The 16479-nt window shown below is 35.6% G+C and overlaps 1 protein-coding gene across 1 annotated transcript; it reads right to left on the minus strand.

Moving 5' to 3' along the window:
* Positions 1 to 7: 7 nt before the first annotated feature.
* Positions 8 to 13760, minus strand: LOC129301447 (mediator of RNA polymerase II transcription subunit 16-like; the record flags this gene model as incomplete). Its single annotated transcript, XM_054940006.1, is given in 11 exon segments — positions 8 to 43; positions 46 to 87; positions 90 to 134; positions 137 to 607; positions 1710 to 2303; positions 3143 to 3233; positions 4786 to 4887; positions 5331 to 5443; positions 5978 to 6066; positions 9506 to 9574; positions 12931 to 13760. Coding segments are annotated over 11 exon segments (1933 nt in total), but the record flags the coding sequence as incomplete, so codon positions are not given.
* Positions 13761 to 16479: the final 2719 nt, after the last annotated feature.

The raw sequence follows: 16479 nt of genomic DNA on the forward strand, positions 1-16479 counted from the left end.
ATTGCACGCTCCCAGGATGATGAGTTGGCCTTCACTTGACTAACTGAACAGCAGGAGGAAGAACCCTGATTATTTTCAATATGTACGGTCCATGCTAGTGTCATGCCAAACAGAAGCTGAACAGCAGCTCGTTCAGAAAAAGCAGGAGCAGCAATTGCAGATCCAACATTAATCTGATAACTGTCAACAGGTGTAAAATTTGGGCCAGAAAAGATGTGGACTCCACCATGAAGAAAAGCAATGGCAATTTCACCACCATGAGCAGAGTAAACAACTCGAGAAAGTGCTCTAACATCACTTGGAAGATCAGATGGATCAAACCCGACCCTTTTTGACTTATCAAAACCAGGTTCAGATGCCTTTTGCACAACTCCAGTCAGTCCAGCAGCAGCTGCTTGATGAATTTTGAAATCATCTGTGGGTGGTATGCTCAAGTCCACCTTAGACTGCCAAACAGTTTGCACAGGTGGCTGTCCACCCATACTGGAGGTGGGGTTTCCAAATATTGGATGAAGGACAACATTTTGAAAAGATGATTCCCAGCGCTGTACTCTCCAGCCTGTAATTGATGGACCTTCATCTGGGTCGTAAGGGGACATGTATTGTCCTGTATAAAACAGCCATACACCAATTTACTAACTCCACTGACGAGAACACAAAAAATTCTGACAAAAAAAATATGCATCATAGACAGCACTAAAATTTAGAGATGGACAGATGGAAAAATAATTACACGAGTACTTCAACATTCCAACATATTATTAATAACAAGTCTTTTTTTGAAAATTAACTTGCCCCAGGATGAAAACTGCAAGATTCAAGGCACCACTATTGGGAAGAGGGAACATGATATGAACATTATCTGATCCATCAATCATGGTTTTAAGCTTCTAATGTCTCTTCTCAATAGACAACATTTACAATCCTTGTCTTTTATAACAACTTGTCACTGTTCCAATGATACAAGTGGTTTACAGTCTTTTCTTCAAAATGTAGGTAACCAAATCAATTTAGGCTTTTGATAGAGCAGATGGAATTATTAATACCTATAAGTGGAAAGCAAGAAAGAGCAAGGAGGCAGAAGAGAAAAACACTTCTGGTTCTAAGGTTTACAACACGAATCCTAGCTGTAAGGAAAAAAATAAGAATCAGACAAAAGCCACAGAGACTGCGGATTATTACATCAAAGAATAGATGCAACTCCTAGTGAAGGGCAACTTTATTTCATCAACCGTGACAAAGAGTTTGAGCAAATTATCTCAAGAAGTTTGTTTCAAGCAATAAGAACATAAAGTCCAATATGGTGAAGGTGATAGAGAAATTATTGAGCTTCTGTGAAAAAAATTGGGTTCCTTAGTTCCATAGTTCGTTTTAAATATGGAGCAATTAAAAAAAGTATAAAAATGAATATTATTGAAATGATGTGAATTACAACATTTATAGAAATTAATGGATTATGGATTAATGGAAAAAATGAAAACGGAGCATTAAAAAAAAAATGATGAAGAAATATAGCATTATCGATGAAGCACAAGCTTTAGGAACAAAATCAAATTCTGTTTGCCAGCAGCAACAGCCTCAAAAAACATGGCACTTTCCCCAGCCCTAACCAGGGTCAAATATGCCAGAGGTCCCTCGAATCCAAAATAATTGAATGTGCTTGGGACAAAAAAAGAGGAAAATAAATTAGGTTTGAATTAGGAACATACCCTCAACTATCACTACAGTTATCACAGAACCACCACGAGTTGGATCAAAAGCCACTGATGTTACGCCAGAACCCCATGTAGTAGTTGCAGCAGATTGAGCTGCAGCTTCAGGACTAACATATGCAGAAAAATTTGAAACTGGTGAGCAGTGAAGTGGCACAGCATCAACAAGGCTTTGATCTGTTTGTTTTTTCCCTTGCTTTGCTTCAGATAACAGATAATCTTGCCAACTAAACAAATATGCAGCTAAAGGTGCAAAACCTGCCCAGCTAGGTGGGCTAAAAGGGGGGACACCATTACTAGTACTTGTCTTTGGAGTTACTTGGAAGCCATTTCCGGGCCCAGGAGTAACCTCCCAAACAACAATGGTGGATGGGTTCACAGTAGGCACGCCTGCCACATGCATGGCACCACTGTCTGTTATGATAGCATCAGCAACCATAATTCCACTGGGCCCACAACCCAAGAGCCCTTTACTGGTGCAAAACCATTTGGGTGCCTCACCATTCTGACTAGGAGGCCACTGGGACCAATGAAGTTGAACAGAGCCTGATGAGAAAATGGAACAGACGCAAAGAAAATAGGGCCATCTAGCTGAAATCAAAACAACGTATGTATCAGATACATGGGCTTACTGCTATTAAATACATAGAACTGCAATATTAACCAACAAAAAGAGAGCCATATGAAATGAATGAACAAGCAATTATGGAAACATATAAAGAAGAGATGACAGTACTGTCCAGGTTTCAGGCATCATCAAAACCAGATATGGATCTTGCATATTGCAGTCTTGAATGCACTGTATTAGCGGCTAATAAATAGCATGGCTTATTTGAGTTTTTACATTTTCTGTTGATGCTATTGATATTGATTGTCACCACCATGATTAAAACCATAAAGATTATAGAAGTTATCAAGTTAAAATTGGAAAGAACAATCTAAAAACAAATCTTCCCCTCTTCTATGCGCAATATTCCCAAAAACTCAAAGAGCATTGCATGCATACTTTCCACAAAAGATTTTATTAGTGAATAACAATGTTAACAAAAATATAGCTAAAAAATTTAAACTTGTATACATGTATAAAGTTGGGATATGACTTTTTGCCATATGGTTTGACACCAAAAAATCTTTAGTAAATTTCTTGAACCTCCCTCTATTTTCAAATATACATAAGCCTATCTCAAAATAAAAAGTTGTGCTACACTTCTGATTTTTGTTTTTAGTAGTATAGAAGGTACTAAAACTCGAGAGAATAGAAGGTATCATTCCTCCCAGATATTGCATTACCAGCATTTAACTAACTATCAAAAGATTCTACAATATCATATGTAAATGTAATACAACATTTCACCTCTCTTCAGCAAGTAAAACCTGAAAGGAAAATTACAGGAAGAAACAGGCTAAAGAAAAGAAAACATAAACAGAACCTGAACTTTGAGATTGCTGTGAAAGAAATTTTTCTTCAAATGTTGATGTCAAATTGGCAGAAACACTCGATTTGGATGAAAGCCACCTATACTGATATTTCAAAACTAATTTCAGATAAAAAAAAGTAATTAATAGCAGAAATTGTCATATTAGTAATACATCCTGAAAAAAGAAAATTAAGTCAAACAAACAGAATCAGAAATAAAAAATGGTTTAATTAAATTTTTGGTTCCGTAGTTTTATAATAGTTCAATTTTGGTATTCAGAAGCCTCAATTACAGCAATGCCCCTCATGATTTTCAACTTAATGAAATTAAGCCTACGATTCAATTAAAGGGATGAGATACCCTTTTCTTGGCTAACTTGGAGATCATGTGATATTTGCTTTTCTAAGTGGCTCTCTTTTTTGCTGATGTGAAACTATCACAGACAGTTATGTTGGGGCACAACTCAGTTTCATCAACTGATCAACGGCAACTTAGGTGCTGGGCTTTTTTTAGTGGGGTGGGGGCAAAAAATAGATCTTTGCAAGACTTGGCAGACCTTAACTGCAATTAATCCTGTATAAGAAGTTATATCTACAACCATATCCAATTTTAAGAAAGACAATGAAGAATATTGCCACCCCACGTGCATGGCATAGGTTTAAAAGATTGGTACATAAGACAGGCTTCTAGGCACCATAGTTAATAAAAGCAATACCTTAATATACAGGAATAGAAAAAGAACAATCTATTTTTTCCCCAAAATCCGTACACAAAAACCTGAGCATTAGTGAAAGGATTCCGATTCTTCAAAAATAGCACCACACATAGGATAAACTTTAAAAGAGAGAAATATAAGAATAAATTCACACGTGCATAGCATGAAAGAGCAAAGGACTGAATTATGGATAAAAAACACTTAATCTAATAATTATGGATAAACAACACTTAATCCTAAAAGCCACTCAAGTCAATGCGGAGACCTTTTAAAAGGAGAATGCGTCATAATACAGAATGAAAATTTCAAACTGGACTTTATCTCCCTGACATAAGATGCAGATGCTAAAGAATCCAGGATAAAAGAAGATATCCTCCTCCAAAAGATGAAAAAGCACATCAAAGAAAAAATTGTTGCAGTACCAAAATAAATCTTTCCAATTTGTTAACATTTCTATCAAGGAGACTCCACTAATACCACAGGTCAGACACCAGACATAAGCAACAATGTCCCAAATCATTCTAAATGCGGAGAAATATTCTTGATAATATGAGCATTTTGCTGTAACCAAGAGACTGCAATAAAGCCTGCCTTCTCTCACCAAAAATGCTAAAGTTGATATAAAAAAATACTTTCAACTTGAAGCCCTAACCTCATAAAAAAAAAAAAAAAAATATGATCTAACTCCATATAGAGTTGGCTGAACAATCTTATGGAACATATTCTTCTGAAGGATCATGCTGAGTCATACCTAACCCTTTTTTAGGGGGGTGGGGGCTAATTATCAGTTCAACTATCTTAGATATCCAAATAATTTTTAAAGGAAGAATTAGGACCGAGAAACAAAACTGAAAACAATAAATGCGCAACTGTGTCTCCAAGTCTTCAGAACATTTAAGCATCAGATCGGCACACAAGAGAAGAGATTTTAACTACATACCGGAGACATCCCTGATAGCCACTTTGTAACAACTGCAACATCCTGCCGCCACTCATGCTCACGCCACCAGCAGCTAGTATCATGCACAAGATTAGCTGGACCCTGAATGGACATTGAATAAGCCAGCTTGATAAGAATCAGCAATTAACATTAAACTGAGGTGAAGCTGTGGAATGGTGAAGGCAAGAAAAAAGAGAAAGTGGACAGAAGGTCAACAAAAAGATGGACATAGTCAATTAAATTAAGCTCCATCTCAACAAAGCTACATTGTACAATTAAGTCCTTCAATATCAAGATTTGGAAAAACCAACCAGCCAATGGAAGCAAGTATGAGATTAAGTAACATGATTTGACACAATATATATATATATATATATATAAATATAGCTGCTTAATAACCGAAATTATTGGAATTAAATCAGATTATACAACTGAAATTATTCGTTCAACGTGATTACACAACTACTGCAAAGAAAACCATGCCAAAAAAATTGCAAAGCATCATCCATTTATATAGCCTTAAGAATGAGATCAACAATGCCTACTTGAGATGGTTGAGTCCAAATGGTCACCCTCCCATGGAAATTAGCTATTAATAATGCACGCGGACAACAAATAGGAGACCATTCAATGAACTGAACAGAATCTCGGGGAGAATCTGCAAAAGGTATAGCAAGCATCCTATCAAATTTCTAGGAATAAAAGATATATATATATATATATATATGAAATAGATTCCCAGTTATGAAAGCATGCATCCATGTTTTTAACATAAACAAAGGAAAAACAACACATTCCCATAATTCAAAATTTGAAAATAGCATATTGTGACTGAGCATCCAAAATTCCAAATGATATCCCCAAGTGAGGGATTACCCATCAAGTAGTAATAGCAAACATTCTCATAGTTGAAGGATGGAATATATCAACAGATTACCGTTTTCTGATGCAGCTCCAAATTTTTCGATTTATTATTCATGCTCAGTTTGACATCTTTCTATCTCAGCAAATTCCAGGTGGTATGTAATTTATAACAAGCATGATTTGTACAATGTTTACATGGAAAAATAAGAATTTAAGTAGCATAACTTTTGCATATAACCAAGCAAAGAATAAGATCAGAACATCATCACAAGGCACAACAAAAAGCAAACACCTAGAGTTAGTGAAGAAAGCAGTGACATCAATATACCTGCTATGACATTGAACACTGCACATTCAGTAGGCCTCTCTGGGATGACAATATGTATAGGGATCCAAAATGGTGGGTTTGTAGTTGAACTACATAACAACAAATAAATAAATAAATTGACATCGTAAAATTACTAACAAAAACAATCATAAAGCAGTGTCAGCAAACCAGTGTGTTGGAAAACAAAACATAAGCAGGGATAGAAATCATACAAGCCTCTGTAACGATTAGATGAGTTTAAATTAAAACAACAGGCACTTTTAATATTTAATACGTGCTGATAATTAGGCTCAATAACGCGCTGCATGGCTCGAGTACAGTGATAAGTGAGTTAGAGCCGCTGCATCGGCACCCGGATGTAGTGTTAAATGAGCAAGGGCTACCGTGTCATTCTGGACGCACGCGGCTAAAGAAGTTCGTCTATGAGAGCAAAATTAGATTTGGTACTTGGAATGTTGGGACATTGAATTGTAAATCTGTAGAAGTTGTCGGGGTTATGATTCAAAGAAAAATCAATATCCTTTGCCTGCAAGAAACAAAATGGCATGGAGAAGAAGCGAAGGATATTCAAGGTTTCAAACTTTGGTATATAGGAAAAGCAAGTGCACGCAATGGAATAGGCATCATTATAGATAAGGAGTGGAAGAAGAACGTTGTAGAAATTAGCAGAATTGGAGATAGAATTATTTCTTTAAAAATGATAATTGGACGTGAGACTGTTAATATTGTTAGCGCTTATGCGCCGCAAGTCGGGACAGAAGCTAGTCTTAAGGAATTATTTTGGGAGGATCTGGAGGGGTTGATTCGACACATATCACAGAGTGAAAAGATTTTTATTGGAGGAGACTTTAATGGGCATGTCGGCAGGGAAGCTGGTCAGTATGCGAGGGTGCATGGTGGTTTTGGTTTTGGAGAGCTAAACAATGAAGGACAAACTCTTCTTGATTTCTCATTGACGTATGATTTTAAGATTGCCAACACTTGTTTCAAGAAAAGAGATGAGCATCTCATCACTTACAAAAGTGGAGCCTCAAGGTCACAGATTGATTTTCTTTTGGTTAGGAACACAGATAGAAGACTTTGTAAAAATTGCAAGGTGATCCCCGGAGATGCTGTAACGACACAACATAGGGTCCTAGTCCTTGATGTGTGTATTATGAGTAAAATCCAAAAACGTCGACAAGTAGTAGCACCAAGGATTAGGTAGTGGCAATTAAAAGGTGAGAAGCAAGATATTTTCAAGCGAAATCTTTTGGATAAAGGAATTTGGAAATCTCAGGGAAGTGCTAATATCATGTGGGAGGATATGGCTAAAAAGATACGGGAGGTTGCAAAAGTAGTTTTGGGAGAATCAAAAGGTTCTGGTCCGAGAGATAAGGAGTCTTGGTGGTGGAATAATAGTGTACAGGACAAAATCAAGTATAAGAAGAACTGTTTTAAAGCCATACATTTGTGCAACAATGAGGAAAATTGGAAGAGGTACCGTATGGCTAAGAAGGAAACTAAGAGAGCTGTCGGTGAAGCTCGTTCTAAAGCTTTTGAAGAATTTTATAAGAGCCTTGAGACGAAGGAAGGAGAGCGAAATATTTATAAGATTGCCAAGAGTAGGGAAAGAAAATCAAGAGATCTAGAACAGGTAAGGTGTATTAAGGATGAAGAGGGAAGAACTTTAGTTACAGATGATGAAATTAAAAATAGATGGGAGACTTACTTTTCTAAACTTTTCAATGATGGAGAGGGTTCATCTAGTAACTTGGACGATTTAGTAACTGGTGAAGGAGAACAAAATTTGTCATTCTATCGAATAATACGTGATAAGGAGGTAAAGGAAGCTCTTAAGAAAATGGCAAATGGTAGAGCCAACGGACCTGATTGTATATCTATCGAAGCGTGAAAATGTTTAGGTGAAGAAGGGGTGAGATGGTTAACTAAGTTATTTAATGTAATTTTACGGTCCAAGAAAATGCCTAATGAGTGGAGGAGAAGTACATTAATTCCTATTTATAAAAATAAAAGAGATATTCAGAATTGTACTAACTATAGAGGGATTAAGCTCATGAGCCACACAATGAAATTGTGGGAGAAAGTAATTGAGCACAGGTTGAAATTGGAGACAAGTATTTCTGAGAATCAGTTTGGTTTTATGCCAGGTAGATCAACTACAGAGGCGATTTCTCTACTAAGGGGATTAATGGAAAAGTATCGTTGTAAAGATAAAGATCTACACATGGTTTTTATTGATTTGGAAAAAGCTTATGACCGTATACCAAGAGAAGTGCTTTGGAAAGCGTTAGAAAAAAAGGGAGTACGAATTGCTTATATTAAAGCCATACAAGAAATGTATGAGGGGGTAAAAACTAGTATAAGAACGCTTAGTGGTCAAACAAAGGATTTTCCTATAAAGATTGGACTACATCAGGGATCATCTCTGAGTCCTTTTCTGTTCAACTTGATCTTAAATGTTTTGACGGAACATATTCAAGGAGAAATTTCGAAATGTATGCTCTTCGCGGATGATATAGTTCTTATAGCAGATACAAGAGAAGAGGTTAATTGCAAACTTGAGTTATGGAGGAGGACATTGGAGTCGAAAGGTTTTCGTCTGAGTAGAAGTAAGACGGAATATTTATATTGTAAATTTGGTAAAGGACTATTCGACAATAATTTGGAAGTGAAATTGGGAGATCAAATTATACCTCAAGTGGAAAAGTTTAGATATTTGGGAGCCATTATTCAAAATGATGGCGAAATCAGTGGAGATATTTCACATAGAATTCAAGTTGGGTGATTTAATTGGAGAAAAGCTAAAGGAGTTATTTGCAATCGTAAGGTGCCTAATAAACTTAAAGGAAAGTTTTATCGCACTGCTATCAGACCGGCAATGTTATATAGTAGTGAATGCTGGGCTCTAACGGGACAACAAGAGCATAAAGTTGGAGTGGCAGAGATGAGAATGTTACGATAGATGTGCGGACATACACATAAAGATAAAATTCGAAATGAGCACGTAGGCGAAAAAGTGAGGGTGGCACCTATTGAGGAAAAAATGGTAGAAAATCGGTTGAGATGGTTTGGGCATGTACAAAGAAGACCAAGGGAGGCACCAGTGAGAAGAGTGGAACATATAACTTTAAGTCCGATTAAGAGAAGTAGAGGAAGGCTTAAGAGAACATTTTGGAAGTTATTGAACGCGATCTGTTAATTAATAATATTCCTAAAAACTTGATAAATGATAGAGCACAATGGCGTCTTGCAATCCATGTAGCCGACCCCACCTAGTGGGATAAAGGCTTGTTGTTGTTGTTGTTTGTTGATAATTAGGCTCAACTTATTTAATGCATGGACATGCCTGTTTCAAAATAAGTCCGACAGACCTACAAAAAAATTTCTCACTCTAAGCAGTTCTTTTGCTCTTTAATTTGACATTTGTCATCATTTGTCCAAACGGAAACTCTCTCACTTAATGAAACAACTAATACCCACTCACAGATTTTCAGGCAGGTAATATAACCAGATTGAGACACTAACCTTGGGATTCTGGCGCATGTTTCAGCAGCACACGCTATAGCATTTAGTTTTGCACACCAGGAAACAGCACTGGGGGAAAAACAGAGACCCAAAAAAGAGGATAAATTTGTTCAACAATATGACAGCAGAAGACACACTAGCATAGAAAGCTTAAAGCTATACAAAAGAGAAAAAAAATCAACAAAGTCATCAACATACAAACAGAAATTTTTAAAATTGCACACCAATAGATTGTACATAATCTAAGGACGCTTTATAATATCTAAATTCTAAGGCATCATTGAGAGATAAAATCCATGTGTTCATCCATTCAGTTTCACTCAGGCATGACAACAAACTATCCTACTGTTTCTTCTCTCCTAATAAATTCCAAAGTACAGAAGAAATATGAACAAGCTCCAGAAAGTAGTGTTCTCATTCTCACATACATACTTCATTCCTTTTCATAAAACAAATTTTTAGAGGGCGTGGTGTTCCTATATATATATATATATGAAAACTTACAAAATTTTAGGAAAAAATTAATATTTATTTCCCTAGAATTACCTTAATCAATGAATAAAAAGACTTGGCCCACCTGAAGTTAAGAAAATTATGAAAATTAATTAAGGGCAGAAGTGGAAAGATGGAAAAAAATAAGACATAAATTAGTTAAAACTGTTTTATCAATATGCGTAAGTTAGGTAATTTTGTCTTATAAAAAGCAACAGAGGGAGTATTCAATAACTCAATCCTGGAACATCAGTATATAGATGAAGGGGATAACCATAATCTAGCCAAATCTGAACAAATAGTAATAGAAGCAAATCAAAGGAAAATAAAAGATAATAAAATGCTAATAATTACCAAAAAAAATCCCATGATATCAAGGAATACAATACAAGAAAAACTAAAAATATCTGATGTAAAATAAAATAACTAAAACAGAGACACTACGCATTAAAAAATCACAAAAGACAAGGAACTACCTGAAACTAAATCAAGCTAGAAAAGGAAATAAAAATCCCTGAAATAATTCCAATAAATAAGAGGAATGTGAAAATTAACGGGATAGGTTGGCAAATCTCCGCATCAAACTCACAAATAGATGTTAGTCATTCCCAACTTATCAACCACCACTTGAAACTCTTGGTTGAGGCATCCCGTTACATGGTATATCTGCCACTCACTGTTTTGCAGGCAGACATGTGTCATAAACATTGCCTCATCTTCTATCCTTTATTTGAAGACACATCAGTCAGCCTCAACATGGTTGGTCCAATCATGATGAACCAGGTCCTGAGCAATACCTTTTGCTACCTTAGTGTCACGTAAAGCTTCAAGAGACATAAATCTAACATTTCAAGTTCTTCCACCGGCCTTTCCAACATTAGCTCCAAAATTCCTCGAACAAGTGCTTTAAATTCTACTTCTGAATGTAGCTACGTTCTCTCAAACCATTTTTACAAAAACAATAGCCCAATGTAGAACTAAACCTAACCAATTTGCATAAATAAAAGCCTCCATACTCATTAGCTCATCCCCCCAATAAAATTTGACACACTACATTCAGGTGTTCTTCTCAAGGTTGTTAAAGGCAAAAGGCGCACTTAAGGCGCAGAGCCTGTAAAACACCTTAGGCGCATGACGCTAGAAAGGCGTGCACTCGAATGAAGCGAGGTGCTACCATGTGTTATAGCCTCTAGGTGTTGCTGCTCTATTCTAAACGTCTAATGGATTATAATAGGTTCTCTTTTATAACCTAATCAATATAAGTTGGGATTAAATTTTCTTGAAATTTTTCCAAGGCTCATAATAATTTCACTATCATGTTTAAAATTTCAATCAAAAAGTATTTCTTGCAATAAGTTTAAATCTTTTCTATTATGTAATTGTCTTCTCTTATTTGAAATTAAATATTTCATATTTGTTTTTATATCATTTAACTTTTCATATTTTCATATTTTATATCATATTTTAATGGGTTATGTATTAAAATATGAGCAAACCCATTGTCTTCTACAATATGTTACTCCATAGAAGTCAAGTGAAGCCGTCGGTGCTGTCCTTATCTTCTCTTCTCTTCTTCCATACGCTGTCAGCATCGTCCTCATCAATTCCAATCGGTCGTTATCTTCTCTTCAATAACCAAACCCAGTCAGTCGTCTTCTTCACTTCTTCAATACCTAGTCCCAGTCGGTCGTCTTCATCTCTTCTTCAATGCCCAGTGGTCAATCATCATCTGCTCATCTTTTGTTCCCCTATTCTTCAACCTACTTCAATTAGGCACCCTCAGGCGAGCGCCTTTTGCTCGTGCAAGGCGCACAAGGCACTCTCAGGCATGCACCTAACTAACCCCATCACCTCTCTTCACATGAGAGGCGATGACTCTGTTTAGCGCCTCACTTTTGCGCCTTAGGCGCTGAGGCGAGCGCCTTTAACAACACTGGTTCTTCTATCTGAGAGTGCAAAAACAAACTCACCAGATCTGCTAAAAAAGATATATCTAGTCTTTTGTGGGATAAGTACATCTTTTCCCCAGTTATAACTGTGATCTTCCACTGTCTATTAGAACTTCATCCACCACCTTTTTTCATTTTCAGGTTAAGATCTATATCTCTTGGCAAGTTTGCAACTAGAATTCCTGTTAATTCAATGGAGTGCACTTTCTTAGGGAAACTAGGATAACTCTCTTGCTGATTGCCGCTTCCATTATTCCATACCTAAGAATTGCCCGGGGTCTTAAATTTTGAACGCCTATTTAAAGGACACTCTTCAACTCCGTTTTTTCAGGACACCGCAAGTTAGTAAAATGCCATCCACGTTCACAATCAGAATAATTATCTGTCAATCATGTGAATGGACAAAACAAAGTGTGATTGGACTGTCCTTGGATGCATCACTACTTCTTTATTGCCTTTGTGAGCCAATCAACTAACCTAGCCCTTCATGATTGTTCTATCCCATCTAAGGACTTTTTAAGCTTGCACACTTTTCTATGACTGAAAGCAGCTCCATGAAGAATTCATCATCAGGATTTCCATTTCACACATGTTTGGTGTAGGGCATATTTATGAATTACAACTCAAGCGTATCTCAATTTTCTCTATATTTAATATTTAATAAATAAATGGATGCACTTCACTTTTCTATGACTGAAAGCAGCTCCATGAAGAATTCATCATCAGGATTTCCATTTCACGCGTTTGGTTAGTGCATATTTATGAATTACAACTCAAGCGTTTGCTCAATTTTCTCTATATTTAATATTTAATAAATAAATAGATGCACTTCACTGGAAATGTCTAGCTACACAGGAGGGAGGAAGCCAGAAGAAACCTATATCACGAAAAATTTAATATTGACAGGTGATAGAAGTTCAGAATTACCCATCAACGCATGCACGAAATTGAACTAGAATCCTTACTATTTTGCACCGTTCATACCTGAAATTGCGACAAAGTTCCGGCACACTCATCTTGTGCTGCAAATTAGACCTAGGTTGCTTCAGCTTGATGCAGAAAACAGTAGCAGAACTCACTGGATCTTCCTCCATTGGATCGCCCACTGGTTTCTCCTCCAGCACGGCCTCCTCTTCCCCACCCACCGATTCAGTCTTGTCCAAACCCTTGGTAACCTCCTGGAGCTCAGGTTGAGGCAGAGACTGCGACTGAGACTGAGCCACGGGCCCGTCCTCTGGGTCCTTTGTCCCAGAAATTTGATTCATACCCAAATACCCCAATTTTTATAACCCAATAGGGAACAGAGACAAGGGAGAGGACAAAAAATTGTAGTGGCGGAAAGTCCCCAATTGAAGGCGACAGATATCACTGTCAAAAGATAGAGAGATTAGTGTGAGTGGGGGTGGGGGGGGGGGGGCTATTTGGGGATATTCGTGGTAATTATTGATTATTATAAGAAGGGCTTTTGATTTGATAGGATTTGAGGGGTTAGGGCTATTGGTGGTGGTGCGATTCCAGGGGAGAGGGCATAGAATCGTCGCACAGACACGCACGCGGGATGGCGTCAAAGACTTTATGAAATTTCGCTCTCTTTTGCTTTTACTTTGTTGGTGGATGGCAGTTGAGTGTAGCTTTGGAAGACTGATTGTCGTGGCGACTTTATATTGCAGCAAAGCAAGCAAGAAAATAAAAAGTAAAAAAAAGCAGGGCAGAGCAGGAGAGCTCGTCGTCGTCGTCGTCGCCGTCAGCGAGTGATCCGTCTCCCAGTTTGGGGTCTCTAGAATGGCCACGAGGTCACACTCACTGACAACCTTTCAAATTTGTTATGATTTTGCTGCGCCTTTCCCGGTCTTTGTCCTCCTGATTTGGTTTGGACGCAGTCGCGTCACTGGGACGCCCTCAATTTCCTCCCACCCTAAATGGTCATTGTATCCTTTCTTTTTTAGATCATTACACATAATCTAACAAATTTAAGGTTCATGCAAATTTTTTGAAATTCTCAACCTTTATTGAAATACAAAATTACCCAAACTCAGCGATCACTTTAATTCAATAGAGGCATTGTCGTTTATTAACTGCACTGACCCTGAAAATATCCATTATCTAGCATTATCAAAAAAATTAAAAAATTAACTATGAGAGTTTGAATAATCACTTTTAATTACATTTATAAAAAAGTAAATAGATATATGTCAATCTCTTAACCTACTGGTCACCACATGATACTTTTAATATTATGATATTTAATGTTCCCCACCTTGACCATAGAAATTTTATGGTCTTAAACATAACTACACCACAGTCCCTTTACATGATTCGCAGTGGCCTTGTAATAAAAAAAAATAAGATTTAAGGGGCAAGGAAATACAATTTTTACTTTCTTTTGGTGATAGTTGCTATAGTTTTTTCCCCTACAGGTTTCCCAAGTTATATATGTTTATAATGTAAGTCCCTATAATTTTACATATGACCTTAAAAACTTAACCATGACTAATGTATATATACAAGCATGGTTATTTCTTACATTGAATTGTTAAAATTATGCTAAGTACTGAATTGTTAAAATTATGCTAAGTTGTATTAAAAAATAAGTACGTAGCAAGCAAAAAATACATGCAAGATTTAAATCATAATTCTAAAGTGCGCAGTGATAAGCTTCAAAATAAATAAGGCACGACAACTATAATAGATAGGCAAAAAATTTAATGTGCCTGTTTGGATTTGCGTTCAAAATCAATTAATAATACAAAAATCATGTTTTGACAAAAATTATCCAAACACATATGTTACATATTAAAATTAATTATGAATCTAAAATTATAACATCCAAACACCTATTATATATGCTGAAATTTTGAATCTAAAATTATGGTTTTATTAAAAATATCCAAACACTTCTTATAATGTCAAAATCAATTGTGAACCAAAAAATATGATTTGTAAAATAATTTAGGAAAAATAGTATCCAAGGACCACCGTACAATATTTATATCACACAAGGATCAAATAATTTCATATTTTCACTGCAACCCTTTGGTCCTTCTAACATTAATTTTAGGCAAAAAGATCAAAATGCCACTCATAGTTAAAAAAAAATAGAAACCCCCACCGTCGCTAACACCGACTGTCAAACCACCACCAGCAGTAAGGTCACCAAAGCTTCGGTGCTGGTGACATTTTATTTTAGAACTAAGATTTTTAGGGTGGCCAAGGGTGGGTTTAATTTCATGACTCTTGGCCACCTAAAAAGCTTAATAGTCACTAGGCCACCAAACCCTTTAATATATGAAAAAAAAATTGTAAGTAGTAAATCAAGCACAAAATCACTTTCATGTAATAACCTAATGTGTATTGTTAATTTTTGAACGGAATTAGTTATTTTACAAATGTCATTTGTTAATTTAATATGGACAATTACAAATTGAAGGTTTCAAAACTTCACTCATTTTACTTGTTAAATATCCCAATATAGTGTTATTAATCACGAATAGATTGTTGTTAAAATCAAACGGATATTTGTTAGTAAATGACTGACATGCACACGCACAACTAAACCCTTTTTATCATTTTTCTAACTTGTTAAAACCATAATAGATTCTTATTAATTTCAAATGAATTGTTATTATTTTATAAATATCACTTGTTAATCTGACATAGACAATTACAAATTGAGAGCTTTAAAATTTCACTTATTTTACTTGTTAAATATCTCAATGTGTTGTTGTCAACCATGAATAGGTTGTTGTCAAAATCAAATAAATATTTGTCAATAAATAACTAACACGCACAACTAAATTCTTCCTATAATTTTTTCCACCTTGTTACAACCAGAATATATTATTGTTAATTTTAAATAAATTATTGTTATTTTACAAATGTCACTTATTAATCTGATATGGACAATTACAAATTGAGGGTTTCAAAACTTTACTCATTTTACTTGTTAAACGTCTCAATGTGTCGTTATCAATTATGAATAGATTGTTTTCAAAGCCAAATGGATACTTGTTAGAAAAATTAATAGGCAGGGTTAATATGTATTAGTCATTTACTGACAAGTATCCATTTCATGTTGATAACAACCTATTCGTGATTGATAATAATATATTGGGACATTTAACAAGTAAAATGAGTAAAGTTTTGAAGCCTCCAATTTATAATTGTCCATATTAGATTAACAAGTGACATTTGTAAAATAACAAGTTCCATTCAGAAATTAACAACACACATTGGGTTATTATATGGAAGTGATTTTGTACTTGGTTTACTATTTATAATTTTTTTGCTATATATATATATATATATATATATATTAAAAGGCTTGGTGGTGGCCACTGAGCTTTCTTTTGGTGATAGTTGCTATAGTTTTTTCCCCTACAGGTTTCCCAAGTTATATATGTTTATAATGTAAGTCCCTATAATTTTACATATGACCTTAAAAACTTAACCATGACTAATGTATATATATAAGCATGGTTATTTCTTACATTGAATTGTTAAAATTATGCTAAGTACTGAATTGTTAAAATTATG

The sequence above is a fragment of the Prosopis cineraria genome, unplaced genomic scaffold (genome assembly GCF_029017545.1).
Source record: "Prosopis cineraria cultivar Desert tree isolate PC_DT_omini unplaced genomic scaffold, ASM2901754v1 PC2118, whole genome shotgun sequence".
Lineage (NCBI taxonomy): Eukaryota > Viridiplantae > Streptophyta > Magnoliopsida > Fabales > Fabaceae > Prosopis > Prosopis cineraria.